The 22,684-nt window shown below is 41.4% G+C and overlaps 1 protein-coding gene across 1 annotated transcript in view; it reads left to right on the top strand.

Moving 5' to 3' along the window:
* Positions 1-22,406, top strand: part of RNF150 (ring finger protein 150) — a gene marked incomplete at its 5' end in the record, with an annotated part of 196,291 nt that extends 173,885 nt beyond the window's left edge. Inside the window, one exon of the mRNA XM_006030126.3 lies at positions 20,596-22,406. Coding sequence (XP_006030188.2) covers positions 20,596-20,714 — 119 coding nt within the window. The remainder of the gene's footprint in view (positions 1-20,595) is intronic.
* Positions 22,407-22,684: the final 278 nt, after the last annotated feature.

Raw genomic sequence — 22,684 nt, 5'->3', positions numbered from 1 at the left:
TATTCATTGTTTGTCAATGAACAATAGAAGCAGCTTGTTGGTTTTGTGTGTAGATCTGGAGGTCTTCCACTTTCCAGTAATCATGGTGAAAGATTGCACTTCCAGGAGTGTATGTGGGGATATAATCTCTGGAAACAGTATGCTAGAAACCATGCAGAGACCATTTTCTTTCTTTAACAATCTTATAGAATGTAATAGAAGATGAAACTTCATGCAGAATTTTTTAATCATCCTATAGTCTTTAAAAGGAATTACATCTATGTTATAGAAGTAAAGAAACTGAGAGGAGGGAGATTATTCTTTACAGTAAATTTTACAGAATTTTAAAGTAATTTCTATATTCTGTTTCATCATAGGAATATTATCTGCATATTATACTATATGCACTATTTTCATTAATGACCTGGAAATGGATGGAATAGAAACTATGCTTACAACATTTACACATGAAGCCACTCTGGGAAGGCCGGTTGCAAGCACTCCAGAAGACTAAATTAGAATTCAAAATGCTCTCGATGAGTTGGAGAAATGGTCTGAAATAAATACAATGTAGTTCAATAAAAGCAAGTCCAAAGTACTGCAATTAAGTGGCAATAGTCGACTGCACAAACACAATATGGAGCATGCCTGTCTAGTCAACAGTTTTGCAGATAGATAAGGATCTGCAGGTTATAGTGAATCATACATTTAACATAATTCCACAATGTCACGTTGCAAAAAAAGCAGACATCATACTGTGGTTTATAAACAGGAGTGTAGTATATAAAATACGTGAAGTAATCCTTCCACTATGTCCAGTATTGGACACCACACCTCAAGAAAGATGTTGATCAGTTGGAGAGAGTCCAGAGGAGAGAAATAGAAATGATCAGAGGTGTAGAAATATGACCTATGAGGAAAGAGGGAAAGAATATATGTTTAGTCTAGGAAAATAAAAGAAAAAGAAGAGACACTATGGTAATCTTCACATTGTACAGCTTGTTGTAGAGAAGTTCCTCTGTTGTTCCCCATGTTCACTGAAGACAGAACAAGAAGAATTGTAACAATAATTGTAGCTAAACATTAGGAAAACCTTCTTAATTGTAAGGACAATTAAACACTGAAATATATTACCTAGGGAGTCTGAGTAATAACTATCACTAAGGGTTTTTAAAACCAGGTTAGAGCAACCTCTAAGAAGAATGGTTTAGATACCATTGAGCCTGCCTTGAGGTCAGGGTATAGATGACGTCTCAGGGTTCTTTCCCGACCTATTTACTATGACTTAATGATTCTCTAAGAGTTCAAAGACCTGACTATCACTTCTGTTTATTGCTAATGCATATAGTGATCACTGAAGACCTTCATCTTCTACATCAAACTTTTTCATTCTTGCTATAATGGTTTGGCTTTGTAAATTCACTATTTAAGGGACTTTCTGTAGCTGTTCTTAAAATTCCTTTATGATCAGAAAAGTGATTGGTAAAGTGACACCTACCTAACAGAGTAATGTTCATTTGCTTTTACAGCAAAAATCAATTTTTACTTTCTAATTTTCTTAGACTTAGTACAGCTATAGAAGAGTCATACCTTCTGACTCACTGTTGTGACTCATGCATCAGTGACAACATTTCCCAAGTTTGAGTTGCAGTATATAGTACAGAGTTTGCAGGATTGTCAGTTTTAACAATCAGGCTCATAATCTAAGGTTAAAAACAGATGTGGAATTTCTCCCTGACAAAAAGCCTTTTTAAATTCTGAAATCCTACAGAGCTGCATGCCTGTTGTCCTGCTTTAAGTACCTGTAAATTATCCAAGATAATGCTTTTCCGAAGAAAATCAACGCGAACTTAAGTTAAATACCATTCAAGCTCCCTGTGTAAACAGCTGTCCTGCACCTGTTTTGCTGAAAGTCAAAGCCAGGGACAGTCAGACCCAGCCTAAACCCCAGCGTCTGTTTTTACCCTTAGTGAACTTAATCTCACAACCATGAGAAGGAATAAATTTGAAACTCCTCGGTGATTTTTCAGTGCAGATATGTACATCCAAGTTATTTGAATTGGACATTTTGAATTAAATATTTGGTTCATAGGTGCATTGTTAGCTAATTCCAAGGTTTTTGGTTGTAGCTGTGTTTGTCTAAGGACATAGCCAGGCAAGCTTCTTTGGGTAGATGTGATACCTTCTATTAGACCAACTGATTAGTTGAAAAAAAATGCTTTGCGAGCCTTCGGGCACAAGCACCCTTCTTTAGGCATAGGAAGGCTCTGCTGTTCTGAGATCTCCAAGGAATGAAAGAAGCTAAAAGTGTGACAGGATGTCAGTGAGAGTGTAAATAGGTGGAAATTAGGAAAACAATGGGAAGAAAAGGGAGGGGAGAGAGGAGGGGGAAATAATGCCAAAGATAAGTAAGGGAGACTCTATTGTAGTTGAGTTGGCAAGTACCTGATGAATCAGATGTCAGGCAGATTGTAATGTGATAAATCCAATGCCTATATTGAGTCCATGATTTTTTGTATCCAGTAGATTTATGAAATTAAGTTTGTAGGCTTGTCTACAAAAGGGCTTTTATAAATTCCCTTTGAGGATTAGAACTAAGAGATCGGAGAGGGAGTGATTATCTTGTGAGAAGTGTGCCCCGCACAGGTAATTGGATATTTTGGTCTTTGATGGATTTTTAGTATGCATTCATTCTGATGCACAGTTGTTGTTTGGTCTCTTCAACATATTTTCCATCAGGGCATTTGGTGCATTGGATGAGATGCATGACATTTCTGGAGGTGCAGGTGTAAGATCCAGGAATGACGATGGTTCTGTTATGGGGTAGTTATTGTGGGAGTGGTGGAGATGTGTTGACGGGCGTTGCATTTCTTGCCAGCAGGCGGGACCCGGCAGGGCAGGGCAGGGCAGAACGGGGCCTGGCAGGGAAACTCCTTACTGCTGCAAGCCCCACGCTACCATGGCATGGTGCCCCCTGCCCACCCAGCAGCAGCAGCAAAGGCACAACTCCATCCTACTACCCCTGCTACTGCCAGGTGGGAAAGGGGTGCCTCGCCAAAGTTACACAGGGCTTGAAATGACAAGGAGTTTCCCTGCCCTGCCACACCAGGTCCCGCCCACTGGATTGCAAAGGCCTCAGGGATGGCAGCAGGGTGGGGAGCCCACAGGAAGCAGCCTGCCCCGTACACACATCTGAGAGGCACGTGCCTCCCATTTGCCCCCACCTCCTGCCTTGCTCCCTGCCCAGGCCCTACAGCTGCACATTCCAACCCTGGGCCCCAAGCCCCACATGCCGCCCCGGCTGGGCAGGAGCCCCAGCCCTGCCCAACTCCTTTCCTCCCTCTTTATGGGGAACTCAATTATCCGTCCCCCCCACCAGACTTACCTGCAGGAACTGCTCTCCATGCTGCCTGACGGCCATGTGCATGTGTACTTGTGCACATGGTATCCTGTGTCTGATTTCCTTCCTCCTGCTCCCCCCAGCACATTACAGGCTGGAACTCTGCCAGCTTGCAGAGAGTTCATTGCAAAAGTGCAAAATCCGCGTTTTTCTTGGTTAAAAGGGAAAATCCATGGGTTTTTGCATTTTTCCATGGGAAATGGAAAGCCCGGATCCCTGATTATGATTTACAGATTTTTTATAGATTATTTATTTGTATTATTATAGCACCCAGGAATCCTAGTTGTGGTTAACTCCATTGTGCTAGATGCCATGCAACGACAAAACAGTAATGGCTGAAAGTATTTACTTAATTTGCCTTAATGCATGAATCATTTCAGTTGTTGTGAAACTTCATTTTTTAAGTTTTTTGTGCAAAAAAAATAGTGTCCATCTCTAATCAGCTCAGCAGCAGCATAACTAGTGTCAAATTTGTTGGATGCCTTACAAGAAAGGAAAGTTTTAAGAAGGGCTTTGAATGAAGATAACACATGACTGTTTCAAATTTTTTTTTTAATACAGACCTCAAGCATGAGGAAAAACATGTTAAGAAATCTTGAAGGTCCTTGTTTGAAAACGTAATGAGTGAGTGATGGAGGCCAGCATGGGAGAGGAGATTAGCCAACTGGAAAAAGGAGTCAGCTTTTTTATTGCAAATGAAAGCTGAAAGGTAGGAATAGGAATAGGCAGCAAAAGGGCCTTGAAAGAGAAGGTACTCAACTTCTGTTTAATGAGCTAAAGAAGGTGTGTAATACAGGCATTCAAAGACAAAGTGACATGATCAAAACGTGGAGTGAGGAAAATGATCTTTGCAACAGCAATCTGCATGTTTGAGTGTGACAAGATTGCTCAAAAATTCAGAGACAACATAACGAGAGTCTCTCTGGAGGAAAATTTTAGCTACATGGATGGTTAGAAGAATCCAGATCTTTGAGATAGCATGCAGAAGAAGCTGCAAGATTTAGATCCTCTGGATGTGAGGATTAAGAGAGAGATCCAGATTGAAGATGTTACTCAGGTTATAGACTTGAGCAGTAAGCAGGAGACGGGATCACAAGGAGGGGGGGGTGCTTTGTTTGTATTTTGGATTTTTTTGTAAGTTGAGAGAGACTAAAGTATTTTCATACTGTGATGGAAAAAGGAAAGAAAGGAGGGGGAAAAAGAACAAGAGAGACATGAGAAAGATCTGGAGATGGTTTGGGAGAGAATCCCTGAGGCAAGTAAGTAATACTAGCCTAGATGTGGCTTCCCTGATGAAAGTCAAAAGCTCTTAACCTTTTTTACTGGGGTCTAATTCCACCCGCCCCCCACCTAGACACACACACACACACAGTTCCTTGCCATGAATCACCCAAATCCCACAGTCTACAAAGAATTGTTGGGCTGCGGACACAGTAAAAAGACTGAGTTTGGGAACTGTGTGGAGCCACTATGGATTGAGTTGCTGTTGCTTAGAGGCTGTTTTTGTGGGCTTAGGTGTTAGGTGTCGTGGTGGTGCTAGAATCATCAGCTGAAGGTGCTCGCTCTAAAGCACTGCCTTCCCACAATGTTTGTTGCTGAATACCTGTCTGCTAGAAAAACTGCATGAGCAAAGCACTGTGTTGAGTGAAGGAGGAGCGGACATAGAAGCAGCTAAAGTAGAATCAATGATGGTGTGGAAGAGTTAGAGAGAGGATAGCAGATGGAGAAAAAAAGGGAGGGAGAAAGGTGCTTCTTCTTTATCCAGCCATAAGTCCTGCTGGCATCCCACAGCCCATTGTGTGAGAATGACCCAGCCAGATGGCTTCTACAAGCCAATCCCACTTTGAGATCCTTGGTTTGAAAAGTTTCTCATTGAATGTGATCCCCAGCTTCACATACCCTTGAATGTTTTGTGTAATTGCAAAAATATGTATTGAAGTGGTTTGCACATCCTTACTCTTCTGTCCATGGAGTGTGGGGCTATATTTAATATGTATACAAACATACTGAAATTTCTCTTGACATTTCATCAATATCTTTGTCAGGACATGATTAACAACTTTTAGATGGGCCTAAACAGGCCTTTTAAGGTTTTACCATTGCAGTATTTACAACTGAATTATATAGCACTTAATGATGAACAGTAGTGGCAGCCTGTCAACTTGCTAAGTGGCTCTGCTGTGCTTTCGCTTTCCAAGATGGCATTTCATGTATTATACATTTGCTGAGACATATAATCATGAGTTAAAATCATGCAGGTTTCCAACTCAGAACATCTTTGAATTATATGGCCATTTGGAAGAATCCAGTGTCAAAATATGGAAACTATATGCGACTGCATTCTAAATATTTCTACACCTACTGAACAAAACAATAGCTTTATCAAATATGTTAAAACGATTGTAATTGTTATGAATTGTAATGATTAGAAAAGATTCCTTACAAATAGAGAATAGGGCACTAGAGACCTGTAGCCTATAACTTATCAGAACTATAATCAGCCTATAACTATTATTAATTGACATTTCAAGATATTGATACTCAAGAGATATATGTGGAACTTTATGAAGAGGTTAGTTATTCTTGTTACAAGGCTTCAGACCTATGAACACTTAAGCATTTGCAAAGCTTTATTCACCCAAGTAATACATTGCATTGACTTCAATAGGTCTTAGGCCCTTGAGCAAAGTTACACAGATACTCAAAGTGTCTGCAGGAGCAGGACTGTGTATATTGTTATATTCCACAGGAGGAAACAATGACCCTTGACAAGAAAAAGGGTCTATTATGGCCTTTTTCCTACATCCTATAGGCTGCAATCATGGAATGATAATTATTCGGTATTTTGTATAGTACCTATCCCAATATGGCCATAGTCTTCCTGAGCCTTAAGGCATTTCTTAAGGTAATAACAATTAATTATTATTAATATTCTTTAATATTATGGTAATATAGGGATTGTAATAATATAGGAAAGGAAGTATACATAGAGTAAAGATACCAGGTTTTCTTGTATCATACAGTTACACTTGTTGTTTATATCACAGGTGCAGTTTGTAGTGCCAGCTGTTACTAATGTCACCCAACACTTCCCAGTATGAAACTCTGTTTTCAGCTGGCTATAACTTTACCCATCTTTATAACCTGGACTGAAATTGCATAGAGCAGCTATCTGCTTCAGGCAGATTTTTGGCTGTCTTGAAAATTTTGGCCAAAATGGTTCAGCTTTTTCTTAGAATGAGGCTATAGGAAAACATACTGCTTTGCTCATGTTAACAATTCTTGCCTCCATTTCTTTGAACTTCTCTATATCCTGTTCAGAACAGGGAATTAAAATTTGTCTTAGGTTTGTGCCTTTTGCCTTCCCAGTGAAGATCTGCCCAAGTTTTGTTCTATAAACAATGGAGGGGGGGTGCAGAATCAACGTTTTTGTGTGCTCAGTAGAGGGGGGTTTTTTGAATTGTACATAGTATCTTAGAGAAATTGGACTGGAAAGAACCTTGCAAGGTCTACAGTCTCTGGGTGCCTGCACACGAGCCAGGAAGCTGTTCCAATGTGCTGTAATTACATTGATTAATCAAGTCTGCTCAATTAATGAAGTCTGCTGGAGCATGGTAATTACCGCGCTCCAGCCAGCCTCTGCATCTCATGCATCAGCGTCCCCACACTTCAAAATGGCAACAGGGGCACTTGAACTGAAGCCCATTCAGCAAGCTTTAGATACAGTACTCCTGCCTCCATTTTGAAGTGCAGGGACACTGATACACAAGATGCTCCAGGTGCTTTAATTAGAGTGACTCAGAGCTGCTCTAATTAAAGCATGTCCCTCCACAAGCCCCGAAGCACATGTAAAAGTGACCTCTTATGGGATGGGAGTGGGCACAAGGTTTGAGACCATGGAGCCTGAATCTCTTACGATCTCAATGATCTCTTCTCCCCTTCCCTTTCCCCTTCCCAACTTATCAGTGAGCTGTAGGTAGAGGAATGTATCTGATTCAAAGATAGGACAGAGGACAAAATAATAAGAAGAAAACTAGTAGAGTGGGATAAGGAGTCTAGAGCCTGTACGTCCTGCTAGATAGGCGCCCCATCTCCCGTTTTGGAAACAGGAATGAGTGATCTAAATTTTGGGAGCCCCTGAGCTTGGGGGACTGGTACAATTGAACTTCTGTTCCCCCCCCACCCGCTTCACCCTTTCCCTCAGGCTCTGAAGGAGTCTGGCAATATTGAGACTAGAGGGTGCAGGGCTCAGACACATTGAGAGTGGGACTGAGAACCACAGGGAGGCTTTGATTGATTGGGTAAGAGACTGGGACTGGGGAAGACAGGGACTGGAAGCCAGTCAGATGCAGGGGACCCCTGAGATTGGAAGAGGAGGTGGACAAGGTGATTGGTGCACAAGGTGATTGGAACAGTCTGGATAGAAACTAGGAGCAAGTGTGAAGAGAAGATGAGGCCAATGCAGAGGGGAGGCAAAACAAAAAAGAACTTGTAAGCAAAGAGACAGTTGGGACTTTCTAGACAGAGAGCTTGGGACAAGAAACCAGAAATGAAAGTGACTGGGACAAAGAACAGGCAGTAAGTAGAAGAGAAAGATCAGTTTGAGCAAGGACACTGGGATAGGCAAAATAATGTGATTGGAAGTAAGAGGTAGGGATGGCTGAGAGTGCTATGATAGAGCAGACTGAACTGAATTTCAGGGAGGGGTTCAGTTTGCTTTTTTAAAAAGCTAAAAGATGACACTAGAAGAATGTTAAAAGGCTGCAAAATCAAGCACTAAGAAGTTAGGAAACGCTGGAATTAAATTTGCCTGTGCAACCTTAATTCAATCATCTATGCATATGCATTATGATGTAGGCTTTCATTGCACCATATACTTTTTTGCCACAACACCCATAATTCATTTAATGCACAAGATAGACCTACTCTGAACATGACTCAGTTGTATATTGAAGGAAGCAGAACACCTGCTTCATTTGTAACAGTAGGGGCAAGGGTTGGCAGGCAAAGAAAGGCAGATCGCATGGCAACGGCAGCTGAAGGCTGCTCTGGAAAACCAGATTCTCCTTCTGGCTGTGCTCAAGAGATCTTGAGTGATGCTAGTCAAATCACTTAAAACAGACTTTTCATAGGTGGACAATAATTACCTGGCAATGCCTGAATTGATGCCCTGGCATTTGATTTGCTGTGGGTGTCAGCACTTACACTGCAATTGAAGTCAGAGAGCTGTGTTTTCAATGCATTGAAGAGTTACATAATGCTAAGTACCGTGAAAATCCAGTCCTAAGTATCTGAAATGGGGCACTCAAAATTAGTGGATACATGTGACATTAATCTCTACATCTCACTTCCTCGTGTATAAAATGGTGAGAACAATATCCTACCCTCACACAGGGCTCTTGTGAGGGTAAATTGTTTGTGAAGTGCTGAAAAACTATGATGACAAGTGCCACAGAGGAGTCAGTGAGGAATTTAATAATTCTGTCCTCAGGGGAGATTGTGAATTGTATGCAGTAGAGAAGGCCTATGGCCACCCGTTGAACAACAAGAAGAAATAAAAAATGTTAAATACCTGCCCATGAATTGAGCACTGCTTTTTATGTGCAAGGAATAAAGCAGAACCCCATGAGGGGAAAAATAACATGTAATCATGTAATTAACAACTACATCATAATGTGTGTATGAAAAAGGAGAGAAAATTAAGTTTGCCCAGACAACCTATACTGTACTATTGACTGCTTGTCTTTACAGCTTTATTCATTTTCTTTTAACATAGTTACATGTAGCATGAAATCACATACGAAAACTGTTACGTTACATATGATCTATAACAGGAGTGAAAGAATGAAAAAAACATCTTAGGGAAATTTGGAAATGATGCTTTTTAGAGGAATTATGAAAAAAAAGTGACTTGGAGGAGGGACTTCATCAAGTAGAGAGAAAAATATTGGACGCGTCTACACAAGCCCTACACAGTGTTGTTACTGTGTCGTGCCTCAGTACTTCCTTGTGGAGTACTGAAGTACTAAAGCACAGCGCAGCAACTTCCCGTACTGAGCCATGTACATGGCGCACAGTTATTTTTTGCCACTACTTCGCCACAGTGGTGCTCAAAACAGGAGAGCGCACCACTACGGCAGAGTAGCTGCCAGTCGCATGTAGACCCACATCATCCAACGGCACTGTAGCATGTCACTACGGCAACATAGGGTGACATGTAGGCATGCCCATAGTGTGGCATAGAACATCAGGAAAGGTGCTGTGGGTAGAGGAGGCAGCATAGGAAAAGTACAGATGTGACTGTGCAGGATAAAACATAAGCAAAAACCATAAAATAGAGACCTGGACAAACCAGCTAGCTGCTGGTAGGCCAGAAAATCTTGTATTTTAGTGCGTTCATGAAAGGGTAGGTGTGAGGTAGTATGAAGATTGACTTCCTAGAGCAGAATGTGCCACTTGCAATTATGAACTCTAGTGGACGGTGATGGGGAGAAATTGTGCACAGCTTTCTTTGTTGGTGCAACTGACTTGGGTTGGAGGTGGACTTTTGCAGAACCTTTTTTCCTGGAGAAAAGGCTGAATTTTTAAAATCCTGCTCCATTTATTCATATGAAAGGTCCTGGAATCACCAGGTGGCATTGTTTCCATCAATAAGGCCATCAGGTTTGATGCTAAGCTCTGGGTCCAAACAATAACAGAAAGTGCATCACTATTGAAAGAACCTCAACATAAAGCGAATAAAGCTGGCATTGTTTGTCCAAAATGGCTGTATACCACAGTATATAAGGACTGTTCTGGCAGCTGACCTGAAAACAGATCATAGACCTGGCAGAGTTATCAAGCTCATATGTAAGAGAATCTTTTTGTACTATTAGGCAGCACTTATCAAGGAAAATGCATTTATGTATTTATTCTAAGCCACTACATTTGAATAAATCTGGTAATTAAGAAGGACTTAATCAACTATAAAGGAGTGAATCAATAATTTAGGCTGAGGGGAATTTTCGATGTAATTAATGGCTTAATAATATAAAGCTTAATGCTAGAGTTCTAAATATAAGTGGCTTTGTTTCAAGGATGCTGATTACTGACAGACTCTTTTTGTGAATTGCAGGTGAAAGTCTGAATATTATTTTTAGTTGCCTAAATATGGATTTAGGAATCTAACTTTAGGTCTGGAAGTTTTGACCCTAGAGTGCAGCCTTCAGTGGAACATAGAAGATGGCATTGGGCAGACCCAGGGGGAGCAAGGAGAATGAAGCTTGGGCGAAGTGACTGCCACCACCATTTGATGAAATAGTCTCATCGTGATAACAAGGCTGGGCAAATAATTTGTGCATAAATATGAATCCACCCAAAACAGTCATGTTCAGGTCCCACCAAAGGAACCCAAACACTGAGTTTTAGACCAACATGCACTTTACTCACAGCACAGACAACATCTTTTCATCATGCAGATTTCTCCACATCATGGCACCCTACATTCTGCAAGCATCAAGAAGACAGCCACTTTCCCACATGACCAACCAGAAGAAAAGACAGGCTGTTCTAGCCCATCCTAACAGAATATGTCCCAAAGTAAATTCCAGGTTAGGGATGCTGATCTTTGTGGTGAATAATAGAAGCGCAAATTCTGTGAGTTTCTTTACCTCCAATTCTGCAGTTTATGGCAGAGGCAGCAGAGTGTCTGCATCATTGTGCCAACAGTAAACAAAGGATGGGATGAAATCCTTATCTAATTAAAATCAGTGGGAGTAGAGAGAGAATTCATCCTAGAAATAAAATTCAACAAAAAGACATGATGGACAGTTTCTGACACATTAAGTGACCTGACAACACAAGAGAGCTGCCTGTGTGGTGTCAGTATACTTACTTCTCTTTTGATAGTGCACAATAAAATTGGAAGGAGTAATAGTTACAACCCATGGCTGTTATACTCTTAGGATCTGTATTACTTGGTAATCCAACCCTGGTTGATTTGTTTGCCTGGCAGATGTTGGATTTGGGACCAGAATGGATGTTACTGAAACAAAACTTAAGGACCGTGAAAAAACCAGGGCAATAAAACAGAATGAGAAGGCAATTCTCCTTGCTCCAAATCTATGAAGAATTGTGGCAAGCATGGTTGCTGTGGAGCAACATAGAGCATAGCAAAAGATCAGGAGCATTCTGAATGCATAGACTTCAATTTTTAATTTATGTTAAATGCCAAAAGCATACTTTCCTGTCTTTCTTTTTTTCCTCTAGATCTCTCTTTCAGTTGTTCAGCAGATGCCTCTCAAATGAGTCAAGAATCTCCTGGTTCTCTTAATGTACCTCAGACGCATGCAGGAAGTGAAAGTGACTTTCAGATATCTAGAAAACTTAGAAGGAAGTTCTTTAATTACCCATACCTGTGACCATGTTTTAACACACTTGAAATGTTCTTCCACTCCTCTTTCCTGAAAACACAAATAAAATACAGTGGTCCAAATTGCATGCAGTGTTGATTGACTTCAGTGGAATTCCTCTGGTTTTACGCAGAAGTGGGTTCATAATCCCGCAGTACTACTTCATGGCAACATAACAGTCTGGCCTTGATTCTTCCTTGAACTATACCAGGTCTATTCCAATGTGAGACCACTGATTTTATTGAAGTCACCCTGGTACAATGCTTGTGTGGGACAGCAGGGAGGCACTATATGTTGAACACTGAATACATTCAGTTGAGAAATGGACCTACTTAGTCGCCAGACCTGCATCTAGATGTGCATGAATACTTGCCTCTAGTCTGAAGCTGTCTGGTTCCAGGGTTTTGACTGAATGAATTTCATAGTATAGTGGTATGAGCTTGCTTATCATCCAATCCAGATTTTAGACCTTGACTTCACTTTATACAAGCTGAAGAGCTGGCCAGAAAATTGTAATAAACCCTAAATTTTGTAAGATGCGTGAGAGGTCAATTTAATCAATAATGGTTTTTATATGCCCTCAAAGCCAGACTTCCATTGTCATATATAAGGAATGGCAGAATTAATTAAAATATCAAAGGGCAGTACAAGAGAAGTATAACTAGCACAAATAAAGGGCATCATTTTAGAGTTAGCAGAATGGACATTATATAAATAATAGGTGTGTGCGAAGCGGCTAGTATTCGCTTCGGATTCAGCTGATTCAGGGGACAGTGATTCAACTCGGTGATTTGAATCACTGTCCCGAATCAATTCGACCGCCACCAAATCTCCGAATCAAACAGGCCCCATCCCCTGCCTGCTCTCCCAGCCCCATCAATGGCTGCCCAGCCTGGCGCCAACATCCTGGCTTTTTAGAAAATAAAATAAAAATCCCCTGCACTCACCAGCTGCTGCCAGGCAGGTGGGCAATCCTCACTACTCCACACTGCATGGGGGGCTCTGTCATAAGCCCTCAGAAACCCCGATGGCCGCTGCAGCTGCTGGTGAGTGCGGGACTTTTTTTTTTTTTAAGAGCCAGGATGTTGAGGCCGGGCAGGGCAGCCATTGACAGGGCTGGGAGAGCACAAGGGGCCAGGGGGTGCTCAGGGGATGGAGCCTGCCAGAGATCCCCACATGGTCCCCTCCCGCCTCCTCCAACCCCAGACAGCATGGAGTCTGGGTCCAGCTCTCTGCAGCAGCAAGTGGGGACTTCCTAAATCTTCAAATCTCTCCAATTCTTTTCCAAATAGATTCGGAGAGCTTTGAATCGATTCGGACCTTTTTATTGGTCTCCCTATTTGATTCAGATTTGGAGATTCAGCTGCTGAATCAGGCCAAATCTCCTCTGAATCAAATCAGCACATGAAGCTTCACACAGCCCTAATAAATAAGTGTTCCCATGCCTGTTTTTCCTTACTGCTTGATTCATGTGACTGTCAAGGTTTAAAAATATATATAAACAACTAGGTGACTTTATGCAATGTTTAATTGTGTCTATAAAAGACTGGATTCTTTAGAAAACTGAATTAGCTCATAGACCGTTGCTAAAATATGAAGGAATGGAGATTAACTCCCCACTGAATAGCCTATTGCTGTAGCCTGTGTTTTTAATCCAGAAGAATAAGAGAATTTTGACTCGAGTTACGCTTTCAGCAGCTGAATTATAACAGCTTTCATTTACAGTGTACTAGGACATACTTTCCTGGTTTCTCAAGGGAGAGTATAATAACAAAGTACTACGTGAAGGTCCAGGGCAGGGAAAAAGCAAGTCTAGCCAAATTTTATTTATAACATAGAGAACTTCTAGTGTACATAGGCTTTCTGATATTTATACTTCTGTGATATGTTGAACCCCTGGGCATTATGACAAAAGTGCATGCACAGTCACTGGACCTGTAAGCAGATACTGTCACTTTCACATTTCCATTGCAGTTGAGACAGAAAAGGCTGATTTGGCCCAAAGTGTACTAAAGAGCAAGTCTGGAGTTGTCCTATCTTGCACTAGCAGGAACAGTTCCCTGGACCATTCCATGGACCCAGGGTCATCTGTGAACAGTGCTCCAGCTGCACCCCAGGACTGTCTGCTGTGCAAGGGGACAAGAGCAGGTTGTAGAATTAGCTACATCAGGGGTGTGAAATATATGGCCCAGGGGCTGAATCTAGCCCGCAAGGGCATTCCCTTCAGCCTGCAAGGCTCCTGGCAGGCCAGGGAATTTTGGGGCAGGATCTGATTCAGAATCTGAGGCTATGGGTCCCATTGGGTATGGCTGTCACTGGTAGCAGGGTGAGCACAAGCTATGCCAACACAATCCCATATACCCTGCGGTCACTTGTCCCATGGCCACTTGCCCTGCTTTTTCACGACTGGCCCTGCCGCTGCCTCTACCACGGCTGGCCCTGCTACCTCTTCTGCTTACATTACAACCACCAACTATGGATCTTCTAGATCCTGCCCAGAGCACGGAGTGAGTTTGATGCCACCTGAGCTACACAGACTTTACATCTCTCAGGGATAATCACTAGCTGCCTTGTTAGAAGAGGTCAGTGTCTCCTTGACATTAACTGATCTGAAAGGATGGAGTTGAAGCCCATTATTTTTCTGACTCTCTTTTTACTAATAGTCTTTTTATTCCAAAATCTATACAAATATTCAGGCTATGAGGAAAATCTTTAAGCATAGGTAAACATTGTTCATCTGCAGTCTTCCTTTTAAACCACCAAAAGTAACTAAATATTATCTGTCCATATTTCTGCTGCAATCGATACCCACAAGATAATATAACTGTTTTTTCCTAATAAAATTACGAAGAGACGACTGCATCATTACTGTATTATACTATATGCAATCATAGCAAAATAAGTGGTGGAGCACCAAAAAAAAGTTGAAGGTAGACCATAGGTTAGAAATTTTTTTTTTGTTTTCTTTCACATTTCTCATGAGGGGTCAGAACACAACTGGAGATTGTCTACACAGAATTAGGCATACTGAGATGTGCAATGTGCCTCTCTGGCTTGAAAGGAATGTGACACTGAAAGTTATGCAACACATAACACGCAATGCCAGTTGTGTCCTTTCAAGCCGGAGAAGCAAACTCTGAATGATGTGCAAGGTAGATGGTAAAACACACTCGGGAATCTAGCTTAGGATATGCTGCTTTGCCTCCATCCACTGCAAGTCCACGTCACAAAAAGCTGCAGTTTCAAATGTAAAATATTACGCTGCATATTGTTAAGCAGGTTTGCCTCATGCATTCTAAAATCATGGGTCAGCTCACCCAGAATCACGACTTTGCCTTTAAAATCATGAGATTTTTATAGAATCATAAATTCAGGGTTCTTTTTATTTCCTTTCTGTTCCCGTTTTCAAGCTTTCTTGCACAACCACTAGAGCTAAAAAGACTGTTTTTAAAAAAAAATCTCAATTGTGATTCTCACCCGGCTCTAAGAGCGGAGGCCTTAATATTACAATATTTGCAATATTTCATATGTGTTCTTAATACTGAGTCAGGCACATACTATATGACTTACCATTGCTATATTCATCAATAGGATATGAAAAATGGGGATACACAAATGCTAGCTAAGCTGCTTGATACTTGCAGTTTAGCCAAAGTTTATTTGCCCTCCTACCCTGAAAATCTCACTGGCTGTGCTGGTGTACAGTAATGTACATCTGGTAAAGAAATAACTGGGAAGCCTGTATTTTTATTAGTACGGCTAAGTGGGACAGTTGGTAGACATCAAACATTTCTGGAGAGTTATATGTGATCAGAGGTCTGAATGGATTACTGAGCATATTGGCATAGCCACCATTCATCTGGAACCCTGTTTACAGCCAGATATGCACATTGAAAATTGTTGAAACTCTGTCTTATAACTCCTGATTCTGTCCACTGAAGTCACCTGAACAAGTCTTATTATTTCACTGGTGCAGGATCATGCATTAAATGCACAGAGATGCATCTGCTTTCTTGTGTTATTCACATCTTTCAAATGAAATTCAGCACTGAGACTGTGAAGAGGAATGTAATTTCACTGTGAAGAAACTGGCTTTCCTTTATATCTTCTTTGCATCCTTTCTTTTGAACGTACTGGGCTGAAATGGAGGGGCTCCAGCCTTTGATTCTGAAGTTCTGATAGCAAAGAGGAAATAAATTAATATGACCCTCAAAGCATTGTCTGAATGTTAGTTTTAATGACCCATTGCATCTGACTGAATTTCATTCTCATAACAATGTAGTTTACAATGCCAGCACATGGACAACGGGTTATTTTTTCTTTTTTATAAAGGCAGACTTTACCCAGAGTGTTATGCAATGGCTAGTGCGGTTCATTTTTTCCCCCCAAAGAAAATAACCTTTGATGGCAGAATGGAAGTATATGAATTTGGAAAGTTTTTACCATCTCTGAGTGTGGAAACGTAAGAACTAGGCAGGTCTCCACAACCACTTTCTCCATCTGTTGGGACACCGATGAGATCTCTCTTTCCATGTCTGTGTGGCCCTGAAAAACAGTGAATCCTTGAATATCACTGCAGCACCAAAAATGTGTATACTATACTACTACAACATATGCACTGGAGAGCCACCATGATGGTTTGGCATAACTGTGGAGAGCAGGCCCAAATCAGGTGGTTCATCTTTATCTCGTACCTAGTTCAGGTTAAAATTCTTTTGTCTTGAGAACCCTCCAGCTGTTTATTCTAATATATGATCAAGCAATGTAATCTATGTAACATGTTCTCAATGAAATGTAAACTAATGTGAATTTGTTTATATTATCTTTTGTTATATTTTTAAAATCCTATTAGTTATAGAACGCCCATTAAAACCCATTAGTCTAAAATAGTATATTTTAGGCCAAGGTAATTTTTGTTACTAAAAATGCTGTCATAGGTTTAAATACTATATGACTTTGTACTTTTTCACTGTTTTGATTCAACAAACAATTCAGTATAATTAAAGCCTGTTTTTCTGCATTATATGTTACTCATTCAAAAAGTATTTCCTTCACTTCCAGTGGCAGCACTGAAGGTCAAGGCAAATGATTTCAGGCTTTTACCTTCTGTGACACCGATGAGTGTATACTACAGGTGCACCAATGAAGAGTTTTTTTGGCCGATACCGATGACCAATTATTAACCAGCCATATTGGCTGATATTGATCCGATAGCCGACATGCAGCCTGGCAGCTTGGAGAGCAGCGTCCAGCCAGTAAGTCTGTGGGGAGAAAGAGGCATGGAGGAGGGAAGGGGCGGGGATGGGGCTATCAAGGCACCCACAGAGAGGGAGAGAGTAGGGCTGGGGCAGGGGCAGGCATTGCCCAGCCAGGGCAAGCTGCGGGGCGGAGGCACAGGCATCTTGTCTGGGGGAGGTGTGGTGGGGCGGCTCCCCACTGCTGAGTGCTTTCCCAGGAGAGGTATGGGGGTCATGTGCCCTGGATTTGTGCTCAGGGGGAGGGCAAGCTGCCACTGCGGGCTCAGGGCAGGGGCTGCGCTGGCCTCTTCCCAGCAGGGAGGCTCTGTCAGGGCTGCACTCGGGATGGGGTGGGCAGTGGGGGCATTGGGAAGGGGGTCTACAGGAAATTTTGGGGTGGCTGTAGCACCCTATAGCATGCCCCCCCCAGCGCCGCAGGCAGCCCACCCTCACCCCATGCACAAATCCAGGGGCATGTGCTCCCCATGTCTCCCCCAGGGGTGCACACAGCAGTGGGATCCCCCCCAAACACACGCCCCAGGCAGGCTATTTGTGGCTCTGTCCTGCGCTCCACCCTGCCCCAGCCCCACTCTCTCCCTCACCGTGGGCGCCTCAGTTGGCCCCCCCACACACACACCTCTTTCCCCCCACAGAGACTTACTGGGCAGACACTGCTCTCCAAGCTGCCTAGCTGCATTCCTGGCCATATGAATGCTGCAGCTGTGCACATGCACACGGCATTTATCAGTGACATTATCGGCTACACCAGCCAAAAAGAGCCAATTGCCGATAATGCCAATTTTCCTTTCATTGGTGCCAATCTGAGATTGGTCAATATATTGGTGCACCTCTAGTATATACAGAGATAAAGCAGTATGAGTGCCAAATTATTTGTCTTGTAGTTATATATAAAAAGATTAACATTTGGGAGGGAAGAAATGATAAGCAGGGATTGATTTTAACCTTTACTTACCCAGCTGTTCATAACATTTCTTTCCAAAGTCTCACCTCTGACAAGAGCATGAGAAACTATATACACTTTTTCTTTAATAACCACTTTTTTAAGATTCCACAGGCATTGTGAGATGGCTGACAGGAGATTGTATTCATTTAATTTAGGATAAATGAGCAAACTGCATGTTTCACTTTTCTGGCTTGCTTAAGGTATTATTTGAATATCTAAGAAATTGCAATTTTCTATCTGTATTTAGACTTTTTAGTTTAAGTGTTAGTCTAGCTTGGTTTCTGTCATCTAATTATGAGCTCTGAAAAATAAAGAAAGGAAAAAGTGCTCTATCTTCATCAAATGTTATCACTCTAATTAAAAAGTTTTGCCGGCTATGAAAGAATCGCCTTCTCTCTAAAGATCTGTACTGTAATGGAGAGATGGCCTCCTACGGTCATTTAATATGCAGATCAGCCATTGGCTTCAACAGCAGTTGGATGCATTACAATAAGAGCTACAGGCTCAGGCTATGAAAAAGTGTGGTTCATCCTATTAATAGAGCATAGAGAGATCTGCACTCAAGTGAAAGTTAATTGATCTGTCTCTAAATTTAATCAAGATCAGGGTGGATTAAGGAAAAAACCCTGGGACTCTGGGTGAGATGTCACCAGAGTATAGCTGCAGGTCTTTGCAAAAGGGATAATTTTTTCACTGCTTTGCCCCTAAAGCAATGATTCTCAACCAGGGTGCCATGAGATCCTTTTAAGGGTGGCACTCAGTATTAACACTTTTAAGCATGCAGACATCTACAGGTGGTTCAAAAGACAAACCCAGAGATTTCAAATAGGAATCCATAGTATCAAAAAACACTCCAAGTTCTGAGGCTTTCTGAGTTCTTTTGCAACAAAAGACTTGCTCTATCTTTTTTCCATAGTTAAGGAAAGAATAAACGCTAAGAACTGGCATTTTCTGAGGGGTGCCTTGAGTCAACATGATTGAGAACCACTGCCCTAGAGGGAAGACATGAGGCAAAGACTCTTCTGCCCAATATGGAATAGACTGTGCTGCCTGGATGGAAGGACCCAGGAGCTGGTGGTTGCCTATAGGACATCTGTTGATCAAATGCCAGATAAGCAGCTTAATCCTGCCTGTCATATTCATCCCTTGGCCACTTTTTTATTTTTTTAATGACAAGAGAAACTGCTCAGATGACCCATATTTAAACAAGCTTTGCTAGCATAAAATGAATAAAACAGCACAGAACAGAAACAAAGAAGTGCAAGCATGCAAGGAAATGTGTTCTTACTAAGTTGCCTTCCTTTAACTTCCTTCTGGGGTTGTGGCACACAGGGAATAGGAATCCTACTTATTTTATAACTCTGTTCCCAAGCTAAGCTTTTAAGCCTCTAGTTTATATGGTGTGGGGGAAAGTGTGCAATTTAAAAAAAAATCTCCAATGATTCCGAGTCTCTAGAAAACCAAACCAAACCTATTCTTCTGTGATCCTTGAAAGGCTTGATTGAACAATATATAACGGTCTAGGAAAGACCTGGTTCCTAGATCTCTTATCTGCCAGCCTGACTTACTACTAATTGGTACTGGCCCATAAATTACTTCTTTCTTATTTAATGCACTTTATTGTTTTACACTAATAAAGTTCAAAAGTTATTTGGTTCTTTGTGTTAGTCTCTAATAATTCTGGGAAAATAGGCCTTAGCACAGATATATAATCCAGTTAAATATTTCCCCAAATATTTTCAATATACTTGCAACTCACCTGCAACTTGGAGTATGTCTGTGTTTAATGTGTGTAACCAACTTAGGGGTCTACGTGGTATTGTAGAGAGTTGATGGGGACGGGGAAGAAGTACCTATGGATAGGGACCTACCAAATTCAGGGTGGCTGCCCCCCAGTTTGATGGGCAAAATGCTGGGCTCAGCAGCCATTTCTCAGGTGAAGGGCAACAGGTGTCCCATGCCTCTAATTGGCTGAGGGACCCTGGTGGCCCTGCCTGTCACCATTGATTAGCTGTAAGGGCTGCCTGTCACGTGGCCCCTCCCATCGCCACTGACCGGTGAAGAGGGGAAGGGCCATATGACAGGCAGCCATTGCAGCCAATTAGGAGCAAGGGGTGGGAGCAGCAATCAGACTCCCTGCAGTCCTTCGAGTGGGCAACTTCACTCTGGTGGGCTGCCACGGCACCATGAAAACTACTGGCTCCCTCTGAGAAGCCAGCACTTTCTTTTTAGTGTTTTTTTTTTCTTGTGGATTTCAAGGGCGTTGCCCGAATTTGTGGGCAATGCTGGATTTCATGAAATGGACAAAATTGCAATTTTGGTAGATCCCTATTCATGGAGGAGAAGGGTGATTTTGTGGACCAGGGGACTGGGCCAGGAGCCTTTACAGGACTGGAAGAAATGAGTGAAAGTTCTGGTAATTTTGTTTTAGTCACAAGTAACCCCTGTCGGGGGTTTGATTTCTAAAAAAATTTCAGGCAGAGATTGATCAGGAACAACCTTCAGGATCCAAGCAGGCATCAAGGAGGTTTGGATTCAGATTTCTGGAGTACCTCTGCATTTAAATAACTGTGACAAACTGATGTAAGGGCTTGAATGTCATTCCTGTCTCTGGTCTTCTTTCAGATGAACAGGAGCCTACTGTGAGCAGCGATTCAGATATTTCATTGATTATGGCGATGGAGGTTGGACTGTCTGATGTGGAGCTTTCCACTGACCAAGACTGCGAAGAGGTGAAATCTTGAAAAACAAACAGAGATTCCCCACTAAACTAAATGGTAAGGGTGAGGGGAAGGGACAGAGTCAGCTCTCAAAGATTTGGACCAGTCACGCGCGCACCTCCAGAACACTATAACTCCAGTGCACTCCATTCTGAGATGGTCATGAAAAGCAATAGCAACAGTTGTGTTTACCTGGACGCAGTTTCATCATCTACATATGTCCATTTCATTCATGTGGAAAATGAAAGTTTATTGGTTTCCCACATGCTTAAGAACAGTCACGCACCTCTTCAGTGGCTCATCAACATGCAACTAAAATGACAGCTTGAGTGTTTTCTACTCCTGTTCAATCTTTTTTTTTTAAAAAAAAAGATGATGTTTATTTATAGTTCTTTCTGGATGGACACTTTCTTTCTTTGACTGACCCCAGCTTTTTCAAGAATTCAGTCTGGAAATTTGACTTCCTCTTCTCTAGTCACTTCATAATCCGTCTCCAGGATTTATTATTGCCTTGACATTTCTGCATGAAGTATGCATGGCTTCACTGAGAAATGGTGCCTCAGCACCCTGTATTAATATGAAGCCTGCTTTCATTAAGATTTTAAATCCTTTTGAAGTGGTTCTCAGAGATTATATCTTCCAGAGGCCCTTATCTTATGAGATAAAGCTCGGAATTAATTGAGGTTGCTGACTTGTTGTTTAAAACTACATGATGTTGATTTCTATTTGCAGAGCTCCATTAAAGGCACATACGGTACCACGTGAGGGAGAGAAAAACAACAGCATTAGAATTCACCTGCCCTTGCGATCTTTTGCTGTGTTGTCTGCCATTAGCAACCTCCAGCGCATTAATGCTCTTCCCTGTGGTTCAGTAGCTGATGGAAAAGCTTCTAGTTTAAAATCCGGTACTTCCTTAAATTTGAAAAGAAACATCTGCCCAGCAGGCCAGTGAGTGTATGTGCAGTTTCCTAAGGGCACTTAGTAACCCATTTGCAGTTTGTGTGACTGAAGAAAATACAATTAGGAAGGATTTGAATGGGGGAATGCCCTGTAATATCACAGAAAGAATAAATGGCGAAAGTAGAAGCTGGTGGCCAAAATGTATACCTTACTTTTTCAACTGGGTTTTTGTACATCTTTGTTACCAGCTCCAAGAATCTAGGTGAATCCTTAGTTAACTACTTTCTAGAGACCCCTGTACACTGCGGTGAGACAAGACACTTATCAGACATATGAGGCTGAAAAATTGCAGCAAAAAAAGTTGGGATTTTTTTTCTGGACAGAGATAAAAATAGAGACATCGTACAAATGCTAAAATGTAAGTTATTTTAACCTATGCTTATGATTTTTTCTATCTTTGACTACATCTTGTAGAAATGTGCTACTTATAGCTGGGTATTCAGAATGCAATTTATGTTTCAAAAAAAACTATTCAAGTATAAAAAAGGACTTTCATCTCGTCATTATACTAGAGTGAACGGTTTCAGTTGACAGTCAAGATTATTCAAATGACATTCCCCCCCCCCCCCTTGAGTAGGTCAGTAGAATCAACAATACAGCCCATATTAAAATTTCAAGGAATGGAAAGCTATTTTCACTTCATTGAGTTAAAGCAACATCTCCAAATAACACCATTAGGTTCTTTCAACGTTGTCATTTTAGTCCTCTTCATACTTTTAGTTATACAAATTTACTTCCTGCTGAAAGTTGACATACGAGATTTTACTCAGAAAAAAAATTAATGACAATTTTAAAAAAATAACTGATTCTTTCTTAAATTACAAGATAAATGGGGGTGGGGACTTCCTTTATAATGCTAAGTTCCTTTTGTAGATTAAATTTTGAATGTTCTTAGCTCTTAAATTGAAGGCGTTTAGGCAAAATAATCTGTGCAAATAATGATTCTGAAGTATAGCTTGTGAAGCATCATTTGTTTTTTATAGATACTTTTTTAAATATATTTTTTTAAATAAGAGACGTAATCATTTGGAAAT

Source organism: Alligator sinensis, unplaced genomic scaffold (genome assembly GCF_000455745.1).
Source record: "Alligator sinensis unplaced genomic scaffold, ASM45574v1 scaffold554_1, whole genome shotgun sequence".
Taxonomy (NCBI): domain Eukaryota; kingdom Metazoa; phylum Chordata; order Crocodylia; family Alligatoridae; genus Alligator; species Alligator sinensis.
The sequence above is the reverse complement of the archived record's forward strand: the minus strand, read 5'-3'. Positions and strand labels throughout refer to the sequence as shown.